The sequence below is a fragment of the Eptatretus burgeri genome, chromosome 15, assembly GCF_056783735.1.
Source record: "Eptatretus burgeri isolate ZD-2024b chromosome 15, Ebu_testis_v1, whole genome shotgun sequence".
NCBI lineage: Eukaryota > Metazoa > Chordata > Myxini > Myxiniformes > Myxinidae > Eptatretus > Eptatretus burgeri.
In genome coordinates this window covers 5,172,031-5,196,124 of record NC_140975.1, presented here as the reverse complement: position 1 = coordinate 5,196,124, position 24,094 = coordinate 5,172,031, and the positions used below count along the sequence as shown (strand labels likewise).

Genomic DNA, 24,094 nt, shown 5'->3' with positions numbered 1-24,094 from the left:
TTAATTCCTTTGGTACCAGGTCTCTTCGGAGAATCCTTGGCTATCGCTGGTCGGATTTTGTGTCCAACGAGCGGTTGCTGAGAGAAACTCGGATGAGATTTGTTACCTGCATAGTCCGTGAGCGTCAGTTGCGGCTGTATGGACATGTGGCTCGTTTTCCTGACTCTGATCCTGCTCACCAGATTCTCTCAGCGAGGGAGTCTCTTGAGTGGAGGAGGCCAGTGGGTCGACCACGTGCCTCATGGTTGCAACAGGTTGACCATCATCTCAAGGAGATGGGGATGGGCCTGGCATCTGCCTGGGGGATGGCCAGACGGAGGCCCCTGGAGTACCGGCGGAAAGTGGACGCAGCGACGTACTGTTCTGGCACATGCTCCCATACCTGACCTGACCTGACCATCATCATGTTTTTGTATTGTACAGCCCATAAATCCATAAACATGGATTTCACTCCACCAGAATCCCTTAAACCCCTTTAAGCTTCATATACATGCTCTAATATATCCAGTGTAAATGCTTGGAAGGAGTGATTCATGTCTCATAATGCTTGCTTGGATAAGTTCTTTCATACTCTGTGATCTGCATGATTTGAACTACAGCCGACATTTATCTATATCTGATCTACATGCAAATGTATGGGTACTGCAGTTCTTGTTTAATGAAGATCATGAAAAGTGATTTTATGGTTTCATGATATTTGCATGTAATTATATATATTGCAGACCTTTATAGAATCTCATGTTCATTCAAGTACATGGCTCTGTCACAAAACGAAGGAAAACAAACAGATCGTTCGGGGGGAGGGGAGGGGGGGGGAGAATAGTCTCGCTCACCAGAAAGTCGTCCGTGAAGTGAAAACGTCCTGAAATGTGTGCGTGTCACGTCCGTCGCCAGCACCCAGCCCTGCCGTGCACCCTCTTGAGAATAGCCGTGAATGCCAGTCGAAGTCTGGAGGGCACCGAGATCGTCTCTCACGGGTTTAGACCCTGATATTGTTGGTGACCGACCCGTTCCTCACTTGTTGGCGGTGCTGCTCATACCCACACGAAGGGTACCTTGAACAGATTTACACCTGAAATGCCAAAGAAGTCAAACTTCCATTATGGGCCAAAATATGCTTCCACTTTTAAGCTAAATTCTGCCAGAGAACATTAGTCAGCATTTTTCCATGACGGCCAATTTTGAGAAATGCAGAACATACCTCTTGTGCAGGTGGACCTTGATCCGTGCGAGATGGTAGTTTGAACCAAGCGCTGGGATCACCAATGAAGTAAAAAAGACAACAACTGAAGGTAATTATAAATTTTTAGTGAACTTTAAACAGTTTAACACATGGAAATGTTGAGAAGTTCATTTATTTACGTACCTGGATATTAAATGTTATTCTGTCAATCTTCAAATCATGAACACCTTGATGAACGTTGCACCGTTTTTCGACATCCAGTAAGGCTCTTCTCATCTGCCACTGTCAGCTTTCCCTCCATTTGTCTTTGACTTATGGTGCTGTTCCATCTTCTCAACAAAACACACTGGTTCTCTTACCTTCTTAAGTTCTAAAACACCAATTTTACAAGGACAAGGTATTGTGAACCTTAAATATAAGTACCCCATTTAAATTGACAGACCCAAGTTTTCTGCTGCATCTGTAGTACGAGATAAAGAAGAAATTACCCTTTCAAATTTGCTTTGGCCATCATTGAAAAAAATAATTGTAATCTTGCAAAACCAAAAGGCAAGTGAGAATGACTGGAGGAGTTTATGGACTTTCCACGAGATGATCACAGACCAGACAACAAGAAACATCTTTGTGAAGGGAGTTATACGAAGGGAATAGAGGCCTGTGGTTCAAGGTACCCCTTCGTTCAAGATGCCCCACTCTCCCCTCTGTAATAAATCGACGTAATTAATTGGTGAGGTCACGGTCCCATATTAAGTCATTAATCGATGTACTGAAGGTACAATTCATGTTTAAACAGAACGTAATTTATAGACATACTTCCATGCTTCACCAAGGCTTCACCATGATGAGGGTTCACCCTCCACCCGTGTTTTTTGGTTTTACGGAACAAAGCCAAGCTATCCGTCCCCAGTGACAGGAAAACTTTCAGTTGATCTATTAATTTAATCGTTTCATGGACGTTTTAAAAGGTTAATTGTCTTGCACTCTTGGTTTCAATCAAAGCTTAGTTTCACTCTCCCTCCTCTCTCCATCCTCTCTCACCCCTCCTCTCTCTCCCTTCCTCCCCTATCTACCTCTGCTCCATCCCCCTCCCTCCCTCTGCCACTCTCACTCCCATGCATTCCCTCTTCCACCCTTGCCTCTCTCTCTCCCCTCCTCTCTTCTGCCCCCTACTCTCCTTTCCTGCCCCACTTTCCTCTCCTACTCCTCTCCCACTCTTTCCCCCTCTCTCCTCTTTCTCCCACTCCTCTCCCTCTCTCCCCTCCCCTTCCCTCTTCCCCTCCCACTCTCCCTTTATCTTCCACCCCTCTTCCTCTCTCTCTCCCACATCCCTTCCTCTCTCTCCCACCGTTCTCCCTCATCACCCACACCCCCTTGTTGAGGGGATTGCTGAGGACTGACAGTTTAGTTTTGAATTAAAACAGGCTTCCCCAGAGTGTAGCATGTACGAATCAGAGTTGGAGTGAGCCGACTGGAGGGGTGCAAAGGTCGCTCCATTTTCAAGCATGCCAGAATGCAGGCAGGTCTTTGTGAGGCAGATAGCATGGGCTTTAAAATCTCCCTCCCAGTTTTATACAGAATTTGCCAGTTAAAAAGAAAATGTTGCTGTTTCTGTGTGTTTTATTGTCTTCCCTTCTCTCACGATCTGCTCTTCCCCTCATGCTGCCTTCTCTTCCCCTCATGCTGTCTTCTGTTTCCCTCACGCTGCCTTCCCTTTCCCTCATGCCGGCTCCCCTTCGCCTCACGCTGTCTTCCCTTTCCATCACACCGTCTTCCTTTTGCCTCACGCCACCTTCCCTTTCCCTCCCGCCACCTTCCCTTCCCCTCACGCTGTCTTCCTTTTCCCTCATGCCACCTTCCCTTTCCCTCACGGCACCTTCCCTTCCCCTCACGCTGTCTTCCAATTCCGTCATGCCGGCTTCCCTTTCCCTCATGCTGTCTTCCCTTTCCCTCATGCCATGTTCCCTTTCCCTCAGGCCACCTTCCCTTCCCCTCACGCTGTTCTCCCATTCCCTCACGCCACCTTCCCTTCCCCTCATGCTGTCTTCCCTTTCTCTCACGCCACCTTCCCTATCCCTCATGCCGCCTTCCCTTCTCCTCACGCTGCCTTCCCTTCCCCTCACGCTGTCTTCCCATTCCGTCACGCCACCTTCCCCTTCCCCTCATGCTGTCTTCCTTTTCTCTCACGCCACCTTCCCTTTCCCTCACGCTGTCTTTCCATTCCCTCATGCCGCCTTCCCTTCCCCTCTTGCTGTCTTCCCTTTCTCTCACGCCACCTTCCCTTTCCCTCACGCTGCCTTCCCTTCTCCTCACGCTGCCTTCCCTTCCCCTCACGCTGTCTTTCCATTGCCTCATGCCGCCTTCCCTTCCCCTCTTGCTGTCTTCCCTTTCTCTCACGCCACCTTCCCTTTCCCTCACGCCGCCTTCCCTTCTCCTCATGCTGCCTTCCCTTCCCTCACGCTGTCTTTCCATTCCCTCATGGCGCCTTCCCTTCCCCTCATGCTGTCTTCCCTTCCCCTCATGCTGCCTTCCCTTTCTGTCAGCTGTCTTCCCTTTCCCTCACCCTGTCTTCACTTTCCCTCACATTGCCTTCCCATTCCCTCATGCTAGCTTCCCTTCATGCTGCCTTCCCTTCCCCTCACGCTGTCTTCCCTTCCCATCACACTGCCTTCCCTGCCTCTGCACTCACAGTTACCTTCTCACAAACCCTGTCACCTCTCCACCCCTATGGACATCTCCAGGCAGTCTCCGAGTGCTGTATTAGCATGCTCTTTTAACGTATCCAATTTTGTTCAATTCTAGATTACCTACCCCCTCCCCACATCCTTTTCTCCACAAGTCCCACTACCAAATGTATGGGGAGAACCCTTCCACCCACCCCATTTTTTCCCTCAAATCCCCCTACCAAAACAAAAGTCCAAAAACCCCTCCACTTCTGTTTACCTACTCCCAAACCCCCTCCCCACTTTGACGCTATTGTCTCCCCCATCCTTCTCACTCCCAACCCTCTCCTGGAGCGTGTAGCGACGTTTGGTGAGGCGACACTCTGCCCCCCCCGCTTGCTCGCTCTCCCCCATTCCTTGCTCGCCTCATCCTCACTGCCTCCTATCTCCGCAGACATTTTTCCTCCCCCTCCTGGATTGTGTGACGACGTTTGGTGAGGCTTTGCTCTCTGTTCCTCCCTACCCCTCCTTGCTCTCACCCCCTTTCCGAGCTTCCCACTCCTCACCCTCTCGCTCCCCTACCCCTCCTTGCTCCCTCCTCCCTCCTCTCTCTCACCTCCTTCTTCGACCTTATTCCCTCCCTTCACTCCTTTCTCTCTCTCCCCCCTCCCTCTTTCTCGTCCCCTCTTTAATATTCCCGTCAGTGAAGGGTTGGTTTGTATTTTCTCGTGAATAATAGTGGTCCGAGTCCTGATCACTGAGACACCACACGACGTACACCCTCCCAACTGGACCCTCTTTCCATCCCATCATGAATCCAGTTTCCGTGAAACTATTTATTAATGCCCTTCCATCGCCGAACAATCAGTGTTCATGTTTGGGATTTTCGGGTGTTCAGGCAATGACAGTAAAACCACCAAAGAAGGAAAATAATTCAGAGCATTAGGAAACAATTACAACAGCGATCATTTCACGACTTTCTACACCGCCTTGTGGTTTGTTTATTCCTGAAATGAAATCCATGTCAACCAAGGAAACACACATGGGTCATGTGTTTTACTTTAAACAAGAGGCTGAAAACACCCAAACATTGCAGAGTGCAAAAAAAAGGAGCCAGTGAAAGTTATTTAAAAAAAATGTTCATTTACTCAATCATATTAAATCTTTCATATAATTATATGATAAGTTAACCCCTCAGAATATCTCACTTCCCTCCACCCCACCAACAAGTGGTGAAGGGAACGGTCATCAATGACAAGAAGCAGCCGCCAAAGCAGAACCTCGAGTCGGCTTCGCGCTCAGGAAGCGAGATTTCTGCTCCTCATCAGGGTTAACATGTCCATTCACTTTCAGTTACGTTTCTGGACTCACAAACTATAGAAATGATCCCTGAAAGTATAGTCTTAACTCGCTTGCTCCACCGACTCGCTCTTCAGCTTTCACGGCATCGAAACATCAAGGGAGAGTTCCAGGTTTTAATCACTTCATGTTTCTCTTTTCTCACATTTTATCTAAACATTTCATGTGTTTGGATAAAGTTAATTTCCTTCATTAAAAAACATTCTCCTCACCTCATTACAATCATCACAAGAGAACATATTTGATGTAACCTTATATTGTAGTTTCTCCCATTCACCGCGTCATAGGAGTGGGCGCAGTGACGTAAACGTGTTTTATGGTTTTAAATTGAATCCAGACAGATCGAAATCAACCCATATGTACCACGTCCGTGTGTGCTGTAAACGTACCTCTAACTTGTTGTACCTGTCGACTGCATTTCCCGATTTGGACACCAACAGTACTGTGCAGCTCGGTAAGTGGCTGAAGCACTCAATCAAGCACTCCAACAAAACGCCTGGCTTGGCAAGCGATGATCAATTTCCGTCGATACATCTATGCTCCCGGAAACGCCCGTGCAATGTCCGAATTGGACAAATCAACACTTTTTTAGGAGTCGGAATGGCTAACACTTTCAAATCTGGAGCTTACATTTTGTAATTCTGCTTAGTTTAAGAGATTCTCTTGGTTATTCATGTGCGCAAATGAATTAAGCCGCGAACGCTGGCATCGCCAGGCTTTTATAAGCACTGCAATATACCCAGAGATTCATAGCGATGATGAACAGGCATTCGATAACATGAGTGAGGAAAGTGAAAAAAAAACTTTGTTATTGAGAAATTGTTGCAGCCTGTTCCAAGTCAAAGCATGGGAGAGCAGGCCAAACAACATGGCGGCTTCAGACCCCATTGAGATTACCCAGGAAACGCCGTAAGACGCGGAGCGAGGTGGCTGAGGATTGCCTGATGAAGGATATATTTAAATAATCCCGTTAATTATGTTCAAATGGGGTGTTTTAATTACCTAAAATATCAATTTTCACTCATGCACTGAGTTGGAGAAAATGCTTTCCGACGGTTCTGTGATTTTTCCCAGTGTTCTGGCTTCGATGTCAGTCTGTATACAAAATTTCCGCTCCTCCTCATTGTCTCGGGTCGCTCAGCTGCATTTTATTTCATTTATTTATTTTAATATCTTGTTGCAGCCACGGGTACCGGGAAACCAGGTTGTCATTCAGGGAGATTAATCCCCAGTTGTCCTCGGCAGAGCCGGACCTGGGGGCACCGCTCACAATTAACGTTGTGGTGCAGTGGGTTGTTTTAAAACCACGAACGCCACCCAGTCAACAACGAGTTCCAGTGTCCACCGTCTAATTATTCCGTTTAACTAGAGCTCATGAGGTTACCTGAGCGGGGAGCGCGCCCTCGGTAAAGCACCAATGTTATCTTAATTAGATTTTAATTCGGGCGGCCGAGCGTTTTAACCGCTGGTTCGTGCAGATGATTTTTGGTCAAATCTGTGGTAATTACATCCCAGTCTATCTCGGTTCGGACAATGCTAGACCAATGGAAGGAAAGGACAAACACGGACAGGTTGGAAATCGACAAATAATTTATTAATAATAAAATAAATAAATAAAAAGAACCTTTTATTTTCTAAGGAAAATAAAGAACGAATTTCAAAGCAAAATCAATAAAAATGCCAGGAAAGAGATAAAGTGCAGATGTTTATCGGGGGTTGACTTACTTACAGCTAAACACAGACAAGGGTACCCAGCAGATCATTCAGGGGGAGGGGAGGAGGGGGGGGGAGAATCGTCTCGCTCACCAGAAAGTCGTCCGTGAAGTGAAAACGTCCTGAAATGTGTGCGTGTCACGTCCGTCGCCAGCACCCAGCCCTGCCGTGCACACTCTTTGGAATAGCCGTGAATGCCAGTCGAAGTCTGGAGGGCACCGAGATCGTCTCTCACGGGTTTAGACCCTGATGTTGTTGGTGACCGACCCGTGCCTCACTTGTTGGCGGTGCTGCTCACACCCACACGCGCACCACACGCTTGCTTGCCCAAGCACTGGGAAGGACGAATTGGCTCGTTGTTGGCGCTGGTCAGACACCCGCTTCTTGCTCGCTTCTCAAGCTTACTTCTCTTTCTCTTCTCCCTCCCTGGCTTTCTTTCGCCCCGCTTTCTTTTCAACCCGCTTTCTTTCGCTTTCCTCTCTCCCGCTTTTCTCCTCTTTCACTTTTCTCCTCTTTCGCTTTTTTCTTCTTTTGCTTTTTCCCTCTTTTGCTTTTCTCCTCTTTTGCTTTTTTCCTCACAGAACGAACCTCCCGTTCGTTTTTATATCTCCGGGCTGTCTCCGAGGGTGCGGTCCGCCCCAGCTCACCCTGCCCCACTGGCGCACGGTTACCATGACGACCCGTGCACTCTCAAAAAAGGCGGGTGTCGGAGCTCACAAAAGATTGTTGCTGAGGAAGAATGGGGGCGGGCTTCAGAGCTCGTGAAAGAAACATGTCTGTCGTAAAGAAAAAAGCTTCACATAAGAGAGGGGATCTATCCTTTACCCTTCTCAACACATCACATTTAATATCCCATTAGACATGGGGATGGGGCTAATCTGAACATGCATTTAAGGAAATAACAGTCTGAGGACCTGGATGTGTGGATGCATTCATCAGACTGGATTCTGAAATCCATAACAACATTTTTATTTTCATTTGCGGATGTTGTCCGACGGTTCTGTAATTTTTCCCGGTGTATTGGCTTCGATGTCCATTGGCTTGCAAAATTTCAGTTTTCTGTGTTACCCGGATGAAACCGATCTTTAATATCAGTCAGTGAGTCAGTGGTTAGAAAGAGCTTTATACTGGTATATTAGACGAGCAGAGTCCTTATACCCTCCCTCCAGGTGGTGGGAGTTTGCACGTTACTTCGTCCTCTTCATCCGTATGCATCATCAGGCTGTGGGGCAGCATCACAGACTGAGTGCGGCTGTGCCGCTGATGCAGTGCCCTGTGTTGGCTCGGGCAGGAATTCATAATTTGTTCAGGGTGCTGGCGATGGCTCGCCAACTTTTCACGGAAGCCACCATGGGATCTTCAATGTCCACCACCTAATTATGGCCATTATTTACTGAGAAATATAGTGTGTATATTGCAAGAATACTGAATATATTGTTGTGTGGTGTGTGTCTGAAGTGGTCTTTGAGGGTCTAACAGGGGGCAAGGGAGTAAAGTTCTCATGGGGCCTCTTGGGGTCAGAAGGTCGAGTGAATCATGCAGTCTAAAGGGTCTAACTAAGGGCTTTAAGGGTCTAAGGAGTTCAAAGGGATCAGGAAAGTGTCTGACAAGGGCTTCAGGGGTCTATGATTGTTTTCCTCGTCTGGCATATGGCAGTTTGTCTGCTCGGTCGCGGTCACTTTGTTGGAGCATAGCCTTGCTTCTGATGCTGTGCTCCTATACCAGTGCATTGGAACTCATTTTGCCGACTTCGTAAAGGATGGCAGGCTGAATCAACCCCGCCTCGTGTTAATTCAGTGGCCAACAGGCTCGATTTCAGGAACGTGAGATCCCAAGACGGCCACCCCAGCCACGAAGCCTAAACAAGGCGTTCTGTTGTCGTTAAAGGTACGTTTCAATGGTAAAGGAAAGTGGGGCACCTTGAACAGGTTTTTCAACATTTGGCTCTAACATGATGGAGGGTACTTTGAACAGATCTACACCTGAAATGCCAAAGAAGTCAAACTTCCATTATGGGCCAAAATATGCTTCGACTTTGAAGCTAAATTCTGCCAGAGAACATTGGTCAGCATTTTTCCATCACGGCCAATTTTGAGAAATGCAGAACATACCCCGTGTGCGAATGGACCTTGATCCGTATGAGAGGGTAGTTTGAACCAAAGATCGTAAAGCGGAGCAAGATAGCCCACTCATGCGAAACAATGAAGTATCCAATGGACGTCCTCGGCGGCTATTTTAGCAAGCAGGCAGAGCGAGCTTGTGCTCTCCAACAACCCAAAATTATTACCACCAGAAAGGTTTGTGAACACGAGTAATAATAATTTTTATTTTGCTTCTGGTGTTCTTAATTTCTTGCCTGAGGCAGGGTACATAAAGATGCATTCTGATGAATTTGCACTTTTTTAAAGTCAAAGCTTACTGCATATATATTTCAGTTATGACCATCATCATGTTTTTGTAGAGTACAGCTCATAAATCCATAAACATGGATTTCACTCCACCAGAATCCCTTTAACCCCTTTGAGCTTCATATACATGTTCTAATATATCCAGTGTAAATGCTTGGAAGGAGTGATTCATGTCTCATAATGCTTGCTAGGATAAGTTCTTTCAAACTCTGTGATCTGCATGATTTGAACTACAGCCTACATTTATCTATATCTGATCGACATGCAAATGTATGGGTACTACAGTTCTTGTTTAATGAAGATCATTAATCTGATTTAATGGTTTCATGATATATGCAAGTAATAATATATATTGCAGACCTTTATAGAATCTAATGTACATTCAAGCACATGGCTCTGTCACAAAACGAAGGAAAACAAACAGATCATTCATTTCTGCTGTCATGATGCATTACATACAAGTACATTGTGGGGATAGGATTTAAAATTGTACAAGACATTGAAATCTATATGAACACTGGAATGTTTAAATACATGGACACCTGTGCATCTAATATTTTGATCTAATACCGACTTAATGTGGTGCGAATAATTGAAAATAATTTATCTTTTCATTAATTGTCAGGAGATGATGCAATGTTCAGCATGGGTACTGTAAGTTTCATTTCCACCTGTAAAATGTGTGAAAAATCATTGCAGGCAAGCGGTTAAAAGTACATTTGCCAATGACACATAACTTTTCTTTTTTTTTCTCATGAAGTAAATCCATATGCATGAATGAAGACACTGGAAAATGCAGAGTTGTAAAGGAAAATAAAGAAATACTGTACTTGGAATAAAAAGGCATTTGTAAATATATTGTAAAGTCATGAAGTTTTAATAGAAATTCTTCCATATTTACGTGTACAGCAATCATTTTGATATTGTAACAGGTTATTGCATATTGAATGTTTGCTGTTTGCATTGTGTGTGTGTGTGTGTGTGTGTGTGTGTGTGTGTGTGTGTGTGTGTGTGTGTGTGTGTCCCTCTGTGATTGTGTGTGTCCCTCTATGACTGTGTGTGTGTGTCCCTCTGTGATTGTGTGTGTGTGTGTGTGTGCGTGTGTGTCCCTCTGTGATTGTGTGTGTGTGTGTGTGGGGGGGGGGGGGTTGATCCTTGCCTCCCCTCCCCGGATTTCTCCCCATGCCTAAATAGTTACTTTGAAGGATACTTTCTTGGAAGGTGATATTTATCATACAGATTGTGTTGCATGACTACTTTTGTTGATGATGATGATGATATATATATATATATATGTATATATATATATATATATATATATAAATATATATATATATATATATATATATATATATATATATATATCTCCAGGTAAGAATAATATACTTTCTGCGTGTGTCTGGGCTTTGATTTCTATCCTTTCCTCTCTCAATTTGCTTTTTCTTTTTTTTTATCTGTTGGCTTCTCTTCTTCTCTATTTCTCCATCCGAATTTATTTCTTTCTTTCCCTTTCTTCTCTCGCATCGATAAAAATAAACTGTCTTGTACATGGCTAATGTATCATCGCCTTACTCTCTTTCCCACCCCTCTCCTGCCTCCTACTCCGCGGTCAATACAGTGGTCGAACAGCAACGAAGAAATCAGCTCGGTTGCTAAAATGGCCGCCGCACTGCTCCGTTGCGTACTTCACAGAATTGAACGCGATTGCGCACGAGTGGGCCATCTTGCTGTGCTTTACGATCTTTGGTTTGAACCATGCCCTGGGATCACCAATGAAGGAAAAAAGACAACAATTGAAGGTAATTGTAAACTTTTAGTGAACTTTAAACAGTTTAACACATTGAAATGTTGAGAAGTTCATTTCTTGATGTACCTGGATATTAAATGTTATTCTCTCTATCTTCAAATCATGAACACCTTGATGAACGTTGCACCGTTTTTCGACGTAAGGCGCTTCTCATCTGCCACCGTCAGCTTTCCCTCCAACTGTCTTGGACTTATGTTGCTGTTCCATCTTCTCAACAAAACACACTGGTTCTCTTACATTCTTAAGTTCTAAAACACCAATTTTACAAGGACAAGGTATTGTGAACCTTAAATATAAGTACCCCATTTAAATTGACAGACCCAAGTTTTCTGCTGCATCTGTAGTACGAGATAAAGAAGAAATTACCTTTTCAAATTTACTTTGGCCATCATTGAAAAAAATAATTGTAATCTTGCAAAACCAAAAGGCAAGTGAGAGAATGACTCAAGGAGTAAATGGTCTTTCCACGAGATGATCACAGACCAGAATACAAGGAACATCTTTGTGAAGGGAGTAATATGAAGAGAATAAGAGGCCTGTGGTTCAAGGTACCCCTATGTTCAAGATGCCCCACTCTCCCCTCGATAATAAATTATAAATAATATAATTCTTGAGGTCACGGTCCAATATTAAGTCATTAATCGATGTTCTAAAGTCCAATTCATGTTTAAACAGAACGTAAATAATAGACATATTCACATGCTTCACCAAGGCTTCACCATGATGAGAGTTCATCCTCCACCCGTGTTTTTTGGTTTTATGTAACAAAGCAAAGGTATCCGTCCCCAGTGACAGGAAAACTTTCAGTTGATCTATTAATTTAATTATTTCATGGACTTTTGAAAAGGTTAATTGTGTTGCACTCTTGGTTTCAATCAAAGCTTCGTTTCACTCTCCCTCCTCTCTCCATCCTCTGTCACCACTCCTCTCTCTCTTCCTCCCCTATCGACCTCTGCTCCATCCCCCTGTCTCCCTCCCACCCCTCTGCCACTCTCTCTCCAACGCATTCCCTCTTCCACCCTTGCCTCTCTCTCTCCCCTTCTCTCTCCTGCCCCATATTCTCCTTCTTTCCTCTCCTACTCCTCTCCCCCTCTTTCCCCCTCTCTCCTCTTTCTCCCAACCCTCATCTCTCTCTCCCCTCCCCTTCCCTCTTCCCCTCCCGCTCTCCCTCTCTCTTCCACCTCTCCTCCTCTCTCTCTCCCCCATCCCTTCCTCTCTCTCCCACCGATCTCCCTCATCACCCCCGCCCCCTTTGTTGAGGGGATTGCTGAAGACTGACAGTTTAGTTTTGAAATTAAACAGGCTTCCCCAGAGTGTACATGTACGAATCAGAGTTGGAGTGAGCAGACTGGAGGGGTGCAAAGGTCGCTCCATTTTCAAGCATGCCAGAATGCAGGCAGGTCTTTGAGGTAGATAGCATGGGCTTTAAAATCTCCCTCCCAGTCTTATACAAAATTTGCCGGTTAAAAAGAAAATGTTGCTGTTTGGGTGTGTTTTATTGTCTTCCCTTCTCTCACGCCGCCTTCCCTTCCCCTCATTCTGCCTTCCCTTTCCCTCACGCTACCTTCCCTTTCCCTCACGCTGCCTTCCCTTCACATCATGCTGCCTTCCCTTTCCCACATGCTGCCTTCCCTTTCCCACACGCCACCTTCCCTTTCCCTCACGCTGTCTTCCCTTCCCATCACGCTGCCTTCCCTGCCTCTCCACTCACACTTACCTTCTCCCAAACCCTGTCCCCTCTCCACCCCTATGGACATCTCCAGGCAGTCTCTGAGTGCTGTATTAGCATGCTCTTTCAACGTATCCGATTTTGTTCAATCCTGGACGACCTCGCCCCCCCCCCTATACACACATCCTTTTCTCCACAAGGCCCACTACCAAATGCATGCGGAGAACCCTTCCACCCACCCCATTTTTCCCTCAAGTCCCCCTACCAAAACAAAAGTCCAAAAATCCCTCCCTTTCTGCTTACCTCCTCCCAAACCCCCTCCCCACTTTGACCCTATTGTCTCCTCCATCCTTCTCACTCCAAACCTTCTGGTGGAGCGTGTAGCGACGTTTGGTGAGGCGACGCTCTGCCCCCCCCTCTTGCTCGCTCTCCCCCATTCCTCCCTCGCCCCATCCTCACTGCCTCCGAGATCCCGCAGACCTTTTTGCTCCCCCTCCTGGATTGTGTGGCGACGTTTGATGAGGCATTGCTCTCTGTTCCTCCCTCCTCTTCCTTGCTCTCGCCCCCTTTGCGAGCTTCCCACTTCCTCACCCTCTCGCTCCCCGACCCCTCCTTGCTCCTTCCTCTCTCCCCCTCCTTCTTTGACCTTATTCCCTCCCTTTACCCCTCTCTCTCTCCCCCCTCCCTCTTTCTTGCCCCTCTTTAATATTCCCGTCAGTGAAGGGTTGGTTTGTATTTCCTTGTGAATAATAATGGTCCGAGTACTGATCACTGAAACACCACACCACGTACACCCTCCAAACTGGACCCTCTTTTCATCCCAAACTATTTATTAATTCCCATCACCGAAAAATCAGTGTTCATGTTTGGGATTTTCGGGTGTTCAGGCAATGAGAGTAAAACCACCAAAGGAGGAAAATAATTCAGATGATTAAGAAATATTTACAACAGCGATCATTTCACGACTTTATAAACTGCCTTGAAATGAAATACATCAATCAAGGAAACGGGTGGTATCATGGGTTTTACTCTCAACAATACATTAAAAAGAGAACAAAATTGTACATTGTAAACATATGTAGTAAAACTAGTTTTCCTGAGTGAATTAACTCGATAATATTAAATCTTTCAATTAATAAAATGATAAGTTAACCCTTCAGAATATCTCACTTCCCTCCACCCCACCAACAAGTGGTGAAGGGAACGGTCATCAATGACAAGAAGCAGCTGCCGAAGCAGAACCTCGAGTCGGCTTCGCGCTCAGGAAGCGAGATTTCTGCTCCTCATCAGGGTTAACGTGTCCGTTCACTTTCAGTTACGTTTCTGGACTCACAAACTATAGAAATGATCCCTGAAAGTATAGTCTTAACTTGCTTTCTCCACCGACTCGCTCTTCAGCTTTACCGGCATCGAAACATCAAGGGAGAGTTCCGGGTTTTAATCACTTCATGTTTCTCTTTTCTCACATTTTAGATAAACATTTCATGTGTTCGGATAAAGTTAATTTCTTTCTTTATATTAACATTCTCTTCACCTCATTACAATCATCACAAGAGAACATATTTGATGTAACCTTATATTGTAGTTTCACCCATTCACCGCGTCAGAGGAGTGAGCGCAGTGACGTAAATACGTTTTATGGTTTTCAATGTTAAAACATGAGAAATCGATCTGAGTGTGAAACGGATTATTTATATATTTTATTTATTTATTAATTGGGTGGTCGCTGGACTACCGTTATTCTCAGCTTTTCCATCTGTCTGTCTGTATGTATGTAATGGACAGCTCTGGAGGCCAGAGGAGTCAACGGATTTTGATGAAAATTGACTGGTAGGTTCATACCAGGATCTCGTTGTATGCTTTTGAGCTGGGGACTTTGAAATTATTGAAAAAAAATCCCAAAAATGTTTGGATACAAATTTTTTTCGAAAAACAAAAATCGGCTTCAGCGCTTTTATGCGCACTATAATCAACCTCTTTGTCAAAAAATTTCAACCCAATACGTCAATAATGTTTGACCATTATGCAATTATGTAGCGACCACCCATGTTGCCTACCAGCTTTTTTTTTTTTTTTTTTTTCTCTCTCTCTCTCTCTCTCTCTCTCTCTCTCTCTCTCTCTCTCTCTCTCTCTCTCTCTCTCTCTCTCTCTCTCTCTCTCTCTCTCTCTCTCTCTCTCTCTCTGTAGCATGACATTTTTTGGGCATAATTAAGAAGCAATCAATTGTGACTCGAAATGACGACGAGTTCGACAAACAATTAATTTTATTATATCACAAGCAGAGTACCGTACCCTCCCTCCGGGTGATGAGAGTTTGTGCATTTCTTCGTCCTCTTTCGTGTGCATCATCAAGCTGTGGGGCAGCATCACAGGCTGATAGTGGGTCTGTGCTGCTGATGCAGTGCCCTCTGCTAGTTATGGCAGGAATTTATAATTTATTCAGGGTGCCAGCGAAAGCTCACTTAATGACACCATGGGATCATTACTCTTCACGAATGACACCATGGGATCTTTAATATCAACCATCTAATGATGGCCATTGTCAACTGAAAAAGTATGGTGTGTATATTACAATACTGAATATGCTGTATTGTTGTGTGGGGTGCGTCTGAAGGGATAAAAATGAGTCTCACAGGGTGTGAAGGCAGTAGAGTTCGAAAGAACCGAGGCCAGTGGCCGGCAACCCAAATAACAAGAAGAGCCATTTTTTTCAAATTTGGTCAAAAACACGATGTCGAAAGAGCCGCAATGCACGTAAACCCCATTAGCCTATTTCATAAATTGAATAACAGGACAAAGACACACACACACACACACATTGATTTGTAACGCAACACATGTTTATTGAGTTGGTATCAATGAAAGGAGCCATGAAATTTTCTTCAGTACATTGACTCATCTTATCCATATTTACCTCTGCCACCAAAGGTGGAAGCAGGTTGTTTTCACCCCTGTGTGTTTGTTACTTGACGAAATCTACGATTTTGTCAAGTATGTTGGTCGGTTCAGTTTGTTACTTGACGAAATCTAGGATATCTATATATATATATATATATATATATATATATATATATATATATATATATATATATATATATATATATATATATATGTATATATAGTTACGTCTGAGGGGGGGTATGCATTCAAAGGGTAATTAGGATGTTTAATTAGGTATGCCATGCTGTTCGAGTTTACCAGGATCTCGATGTAATAAGTAGCAATTCAGTGGTGATAAGTTGTCTAGTAAATGTACGGGCTGAGAGCTGATGGCTACCAGGGGGGGTGGGAATCAAAGGGAGCGGAGGCGGAGAAACGTCCGGGTTGGACTAAAGCTTACCTGTGGGCATGGTTGCACCTGAGATGCCCCCATTATCTTGTGGTAACCCACCCCACGGCCATAACGGGATTCAGCCTGCATCATTAAAATGGGGACCATGACCTAGAAATGTGATGATGACCATGGTGTGAGTGTTGTGAAGATGTGTGAGTCCCACTCGATCCCGCACAACTTGACATGTGCAGCAAGGGCATGAGGTCTGCATAATTTTATAGTGAGGCAAATTTGAAAATTGGCTCCCCAGGTAACGCTGGGTCTATTAGCATCCACTGGGGGACCCGGTCAAGTGTAAATATCCCATGAATAGTGTCGTTAAGGCTTAGAGTAGGAATGTAAAGTATAAGTGTGTTTTTGTGGAACCTTTTGTTTCCCCTCCCCAGATCACTGGAAGAGTGTTGGGCAAGAGCGATGATCCAGAGGATGGAGTGCAACTTCGCTCAGTGCCCTCATGTGATAAAATAAAAAAATAAAAAAATGAATGATTGTTTAGGTGAGGATAAGGCCATAAGGGGGTAGTACATTAAGCAGGATAGGTAAGTTAGCTGCGGCTCGCTGCCCATTGCCCCTCCTACTTTACTTCGTTAGGTTAATTAGGTGTGAGTCAGTAAGTGTTAAGGCTGGTACAGTAGCGCCTGTGATATACCTTGCAGGAGCTGCGGTACCAGAGGAGGGGGCAGTGTTACGTCTCAGGGGGTCAGGTCAGGTATGGGAGCATGTGCCAGAACAGCGCGTCGCTGCGTCCACTTTCCGCCCGTACTCCAGGGGCCTCCGTCTGGCCATCCCCCAGGCAGATGCCAGGCCCATCCCCATCTCCTTGAGATGATGGTCAACCTGCTGCAACCATGAGGCACGTGGTCGGCCCACTGGCCTCCTCCACTCATGAGACTCCCTCGCTGAGAGAATCTGGTGAGCAGGATCAGCGTCAGGAAAACGAGCCACATGTCCATACAGCCGCAACTGACGCTCACGGACTATGCAGGTAACAAATCTCATCCGAGTCTCTCTCAGCAACTGCTCGTTGGACACAAAATCCGACCAGCGATAGCCAAGGATTCTCCGAAGACACCTGGTACCAAAGGAATTAATAAGTCTCCGTCTCAGATCCTTGGTCTGAGTCCAAGTCTCGCATCCATAGAGCAAGACTGGAAGTACCAAGGACCTGAAGACTCGGACTTTCGTCCTCCCGCACAGGTACCGGCAGCGCCACACCCCATGATCCAGTGAATCCATGACTCCCCAGGCCCGACCCAGACGTCTATTGACCTCTGACTCGCAGCCAGCAGAGACATGAATATCACTGCCAAGGTAAGTGAATCTCTCCACGACCTCAACATCCTCACCACAAACAGACACAGACAGGGCAGCAGCATCCAAGATGTCACCGAAAGCCTGGATCTTAGTTTTGACCCAAGAAACCCGAAATCCCAGCGGCTCCGACTCCTCATTCAGCACCTCGAGGGCCCCCAAAAGGATGTCTAAAGTCTCCGCAAAGATGACTGCATCATCTGCAAAATCAAGGTCTGAGATCTTGACATTCCCAAACGATGCACCGCAACTTGATCTCTCCGACATCCTCCCTAAAATCCAGTCCATACAAGTGCTGAAAAGTGTGGGGGCAAGTACACATCCCTGACGAACTCCAGTAACAACTGGAAATAAGTCAGAGATGGTACCACCACACTTCACAGCACTCTCAGTACCAGAGTAGAGTTCAGACATCAGATCGATCAGTTTTGGTGGCACCCCACGAAGACCAAGAATCCTCCAGAGGACATCCCGATTCACTGAATCGAACGCTTTACAGAGATCAACAAAGGCTGCAAGCAGCCCCTGCCGAAACTCTCATCTGCGTTCGGTGAGGACACGAAGGGCAAGGATACGGTCAATCGTTGACCTCTTTGGTGTAAAGCCTGACTGCTCTGGACGCTGGTGCTCAAGCAGATGGTGGCGAACCCTATCAAGAATTATCCGAGCAAAGACCTTGCCCGGCACTGAGAGCAGTGTCACCCCTCGGTACTTGTTACAGTCTTGGCGATCACCCTTCCCTTTCCAGAGAGGGACAACAAGGCCCCTCTTCCAATCAGTTGGGATGATTCCTGTGTTCCAGGCAGAGCACAAAACTGCATGCAACGACACGAGTGCAGCATTTCCACCAGCCTTGAGAAGTTCGGCATGGATGCCACAGATCCCTGGAGCTTTGCCCCGTTTCAACTGGTTCACCGCAGCCCGTGTTTCCACAAGCGAAGGTGGACCACAGTTGATTCGAGGGTCAGCAACAGTGATTGTAACACCCTTGACGTCCAACTCGACAGTTGGGGGATCAGCCTGGTACAACCGCTCAAAGTAACCGGCCCAGCGGGCCTTCACTTCAGACTCCTCTGTCAAGAGCCTACCACTCTCTGCTCGAACTGCAGTGCTCCAAGGGATGGGCTTGGATGAACGTAATGTGCGAATTCCCCTGTAAGCGGGATGAGAATCACCTGTCCACAGGTGATGCTCTACACCCTCACAGATTCCTCGCACATAGGCCTCCTTGTCCACCCTCAGTGCACGTACAGTTTTACGCCTCAGCTCCCTGAACAGCAAAGCTCTGCCATTCAGCCTGGCCCTGCGACTCTGGTCAATGGTATCCAGTGTCCCTTGAGAGACAAAATTCTTCTTTGCCCTGCGGTGAGCTCCAAGACATCCCACCGGCAACATCAAGGACGGTGGTCTTGAAGGCGCTCCACAACTCTTCAGGACCCCCCAAAGCACCCAGACCCCCCAAGTGTCCACTCAGCCTGTTCGCAAACTCCTCAGCTACTCTCTCATCCCTGAGCTTGGCAACATCCAGCCTAGGCTGGGATGGTACCATTCTCCAGGATTTAAGGTGCAGCTTTAGAGTTGCTACAACAAGCCTGTGGTCAGTATTGAGGAACTGAGCACTCCGGTAAACCCTGCAGTTCTGGATCATCCTCCACCGACCGTCAATGAGAACATGGTCAATCTCCTTTGCCACACCGCCAGCGTTGGAATACCAAGTCCAGCGATGAGCTTGTGGGCGCTGAAACCATGAACCAGCCACCCTAAGTCCATGACTTCTTGCAAAGTCAAGGAACTTAGTGCTATTCTGGTTCATAGTTCCTGACCCATGGGGACCAACACACACCTCATAACCATCCCTATCAGTTCCTGTCGATGCATTGAAATCCCCCAATACTAGAAGTGTATCTTGTCTGGGGCACTGATCAAACACAGACTAGAGTGTGGCGTAGAATGTGTCCTTCACGGTGAGGTCACTCGCCTCAGTCGGAGCATCAACAGAGACCAGGGAAATGACACCTAAGGAGTGACGAATCCTTAATCTCATAATACGCTCGTTGACCGGTGTTACCTCAATTATCATTGGGGTCAGCTTATTGGACACAGCTACAGCAACTCCTTGGGTATGGTAACCATCAGAGCGACCAGACCAATAGTAGGTGTAACCACCCACCATTATCTCTCCGCAATCCGGTCTCCGAACCTCAGAGAGAGCTGCAATCCCGATGTCCAAACGCTTGAGCTCAGATGATAACAGAGACAGGTGATCATCCTCTCTTAGGGATAGGACATTCCAGGCACCCACCCGAAGGGACCGCCTCAGGTTAACCCAAGGAGACCGCCGTCTGGTGGACGACACCTGAGGGGGGTATGCATTCAAAGGGTAATTAGGATGTTTAATTAGGTATGCCATGCTGTTCGAGTTTACCAGGATCTCGATGTAATAAGTAGCAATTCAGTGGTGATAAGTTGTCTAGTAAATGTCCATTTCTTCAAGGGGGAAATGATAATTATCACGTAATTAGATAGGGACACGGGTTAGGGTAAGTGTGTCTGCGTAAACCCTTTTAGTTTTCCCTGGAGGCTTGCCGTGACGTCACAGGACAGTGCTGCGGATGGCTCCGCCCCGTGATCACGATTGGCGGAAGGCGACGGCGGAGGGCCAATAAAACGGCTCGATTGGAAGTGACGAGGACTCGAGGATAAAAAGGTTCTGTTCGGGGGAAAAAGGGTGGGAGGAAGAAGATCGGTAAAGAAAAACCGTTTTGGTGGAGGCTGTTGTGCTGGGAGCGTGCTGTTTTGTTGGGCTGATTCGATCCTGGATTCATAGTGTCTCGTGGCCTTGCTGTGCCTCGTGCCTCACCTCGGTTGGCTCTGGGGTTCTGCTGGCTCAGAGTACGTGGTCGAACGGCGGGCGGACCTGCCTCCCTCTCCTGCTCGCAACTTGGCGCCAGAACTGGCTCCCTGGCGGCTGTGAGCGGACTTGGGCTGACACCAGGAGGTCGACAGCACCACGGTGTCTCCTGCACCAGACGAGCGCAACGCCAGCTCGTCCGACGCCAATCCAGGGACTGTTGCATCTACACCACGGGCTAGCCTGACCACCAGGACCAGCTACGTTGTGTGTGTGTGTGTGTGTGTGTGTGTGTGTGTGTGTGTGTGTGTGTGTGTGTGTGTGTGTGTGTGTGTGTGTGTGTGTGTGTGTGTGTGTGTGTGTGTGTGTGTGTGTGTGTACCTGGCGCCTTAGAGGGTTTGAGATTTGTATATCCATTGGAATTGTTTGTGTTTTCCCCACGCCCGAACCCACACCACCATCCCGTCGAATCGCCCCGGATCCCTCCTCTTGCCGAGTCTTATTATTTCTGGTTAGAGAAATAAACGTTATTAACTCAGTGAAAAGCGACTCGTGCCACCTTCCTCATCCCGTTTGCGGTAGAGCGATTAAAACCGCCATCTTTGGGTTATAAAAAATAAACCGCCTCCATCGTTTCGGCTCATTCTACGTTGGCGGGACTGTTCAAGTCCCGTGGACGTCACAATATATATATATATTTATATATATATATATATATATATATATATATATATATATATATATATATATATATATGCATACATACAAGATGAGAGTTTTACTAACATATAGATGAGTCAGCATTTTTCCGTCATGGCCAAATATGATGTTAAAAAAAAAATAAATCCGAAGTGGTTCAACATGCCCCGTGTGCAGGTGGACCTTGATTCGTGCGAGAGCGTAGTTTGAACCATGCCCTGGGATCACCATTGAAGTAAAAAAGACAATATTTGAAGGTATTTACAAACTTTTAATGAACTCTAAACAGTGTAACATATTGAAATGTTGAACAAGTTAATCAATAGAACTGACCTGCCCACACCTGGCATTTATTGACGGACACTACATGGCCAAAAGTATGTGCACACCTGTTCATCCAACATCTCATTCCAAAATCATGGGCATTAATAGGGAGTTGGTCCCCCTTTGCTGCTTTTACAGCCTCCACTCTTCTGGGAAGGCTTTCCACCAGATGTTGGAACATTGCTGCGGGGATTTGCTCCCATTCAGCTGCAAGAGCATTAATGAGGTCGGGCAATGATGACGGGTGATTAGACCTGGCTCGCAGTCGGCTTTCCAATTCATCCCAAAGTTGTTCGATGGGGTTGAGGTCAGGGCTCTGTGCAGGCCAGTCAAGTTCTTCCACACCGATCTCGACAAGCCATTTCTGTATGGACATCGCTTTGTGCACGGGGTCATTGTCATGCTGAAAGAGGAAAGGGCCTTCCCGAAACTTTTGCCACAAAGTTGGAAGCACAGAATCGTCTGGAATGTCATTGTATGCTGTATCATTAAGATTTTCCTTCAATGCAACTAAGGGTCCTAGCCCAAACCATGATAAACAGCCCCAGAGCATTATTCCTCCTCCATCAAAATTTACAGATGGCACGATGCATTCAGGCAGGTAGCATTCTCCTGGCATCCACCAAACCCAGATTTGTCCGTCGGACTGCCAGATGGTGAAGCGTGATTCATCACTCCAGATAACGTGTTTCCACTGATCCAGAGTCCAATGGTGGTGGGCTTTACACCATTCCAGCCGATGCTTGGCATTGCGCATGGTGATCTTAGCCTTGTGCGCGGCTGCTCGGCCACGGAAACCCATTTCATGAAGCTCTCGACGAACAGTGCGTGTGCTGACGTTACTTCCAGAGTCAGTTTGGAACTCAGTAGTGAGTGTTGTAAACCGACGACAGACAATTGCTCTGCGCTACGTGCTTCAGCACTTGGCGGTCCAGTTCTGTCAGCTTGTGTGGCCTACCACTTCGTGGCTGAGCTGTTGTTGCTCCGAGACGTTTCCACTTCACAATAACAGCACTGACAGTTGACCTTGGCAGCTCAAGCATGGCAGAAATTTGACAAACTGACTTGTTGGAAAGGTGGCATCCTATGACGGTGCCACGTTGAAAGTCACTGAGCTCTTCAGTACGGCCCATTCTACTGCCAATGTTTGTCTATGGAGATTGCATGGCTGTGTGCTTGATTTTATACACCTATCAGCAATGGGTGTCGCTGAAATAACCAAATCCACTCATTAGAATTTGAAGGGGTGTCCGCATACTTTTGGCTATGTACTGCACCTGGATATTAAATTATAACGGCAGCAAGCCACAGCCGCAGCAGCAACAAGCATGCCACTGCAATCGCTTATCTGCCGTTTGGGGTTTCGTAGTCGTAGTATTGCAGGTTAGTTTGATGTCGTACACAGATATAGACAAAAGAGTAGTGTTCATCCAGAAGCCTTTGGTCATTTATTCATTCCCAAAGAAGCTTTGTGAAGCTCCATGAAAGCTCCAAAAAGCTCTGAAGAGCTCCCAAAGGCTTCAAAAAGGCGCCGTGAAACTGTAAAGGAATGATGTTGTTTTGTGACAAGAATACTTCAGAAATGCATTAGAGTTCCACTATAAATCAAATACAACAAGAAATAGAGCAATCAGAGATTGTAGACCCTCGCCAGGACTTGTTTTGTGTGGTGTATTTTGTCTGGCGTTTGTGTATTGGTGTGTTATGTAATTAATAAGAGACATAATTAGAACCGTCACTTTATAACTGCAGGCAGTGATGACAGGGTACCAAGACGTCCAGTTTTGATTGGACACCTGACCCTGACCCATGACGTTTATTATTTTTATTATTCAATTGAATTCAGAATGGGAATAAAACAAATTGAATTCAAGTCAAATGGAAGAACAAATCTGTGCAGTCCTGCAATGGAGTAATCAGAAGGATCGCAAAAAAGCAAATATGAAGTCATCAGGAGCAACCTGGATAGGATTCACATTTCAGCTGCCACTCCTCTACCCACAAACCCACCCAGGCACAGCCAAGTGAGCCTTTTATTTTTTTTATTTTTAACCCACATCAAAAATTTAATAATTCTGGCTGCCAGATCATGTGCCCAATCAAGTTTAAATGTAAAACATGTATTCCCCATCACAACTAGATTACAAATGTGAAGTTTCATGTCAAGTGATTAAGCAGTTCTGAAGAAAACAATATTTTCTTCAATCCAATATGGCTGCCATACCATGTGACATGAATTATTCCTCAACAACCTTGTACACATGCCTTGGGGACATTTTTGTGAAGTTTCCCCTCAATCTATCACACTGCAACTGCTCTGGAGAAGATTTTCATATGTTTTAGGGTAAATCCAATATGGCTACCAAGCCATGTGACCTGTGATGTCAAATGTGCGAACCTTTTGTTCCTCATGGATCGGCAGTCATGTGTTCTGTTTTCACCCCTTTCTGTCTGTTTGTCTGTGTGCAGGATGTCTCAAAAAGTTGTGGACGGATCCAGATGAAATTTTGTGTACAGATTTGGTGTGTGACAAGGACTAACTGATTATATTTTGGTGAAGATCCGGATCCGGATTCGACTACAAGAATTTTTAAAGTGATTCTTCACCATTGAGAGATATGGCCAGAAATGATAGATATAATAGACTAGGCCAATTTCTGAGATATGTGACTGCATTGGGCATTTTTGAGGAAAAGCTGGTAAACTAGTTTTTCTGAAGCATTTGACTATGCTGAAAATGAATATTTTATTTACCAAGCTGAATTTTGAATTATTC

At 46.0% G+C, this 24,094-nt stretch overlaps 1 protein-coding gene, 1 long non-coding RNA gene and 2 other non-coding genes across 12 annotated transcripts in view; 1 reads left to right on the top strand and 3 right to left on the bottom strand.

Annotated features, from left to right (window-relative positions):
* Positions 1 to 900: 900 nt before the first annotated feature.
* On the top strand, positions 901 to 23,991 carry LOC147011371 (uncharacterized). 2 transcript variants are annotated; one of them, XR_015051965.1, is made up of 5 exons: positions 901 to 1,051; positions 1,213 to 1,292; positions 10,942 to 11,122; positions 21,172 to 21,251; positions 23,788 to 23,991. It is a non-coding gene; the product is annotated as an uncharacterized LOC147011371 (long non-coding RNA). The 2 variants fall into 2 exon arrangements; XR_015051964.1 differs by lacking the exon at positions 21,172 to 21,251 and having other exon boundaries at positions 903 to 1,051.
* LOC147011368 (uncharacterized) overlaps positions 4,478 to 24,094 on the bottom strand; it is a 52,056-nt gene continuing 32,439 nt past the window's right edge. For 6 of the 8 annotated variants that reach the window (XR_015051953.1, XR_015051957.1, XR_015051961.1 and 3 more), the window contains one exon: positions 21,245 to 22,857. Coding sequence is in view for 2 of the 8 variants with exons in the window: in XM_085858146.1 (XP_085714272.1) it covers positions 22,839 to 22,857 (19 nt within the window). In the remaining 6 variants the exon portion in view is untranslated. Of the gene's footprint in view, positions 9,995 to 21,244; positions 22,858 to 24,094 lie in introns of those variants that run through there. The other 2 variants (XR_015051956.1, XM_085858147.1) reach the window with 1 other exon arrangement.
* Positions 5,033 to 5,248, bottom strand: LOC147011373 (small nucleolar RNA U3). The gene has a single exon (XR_015052075.1). It is a non-coding gene; the product is annotated as a small nucleolar RNA U3 (small nucleolar RNA).
* LOC147011372 (small nucleolar RNA U3) lies at positions 13,951 to 14,166 on the bottom strand. The gene has a single exon (XR_015052083.1). It is a non-coding gene; the product is annotated as a small nucleolar RNA U3 (small nucleolar RNA).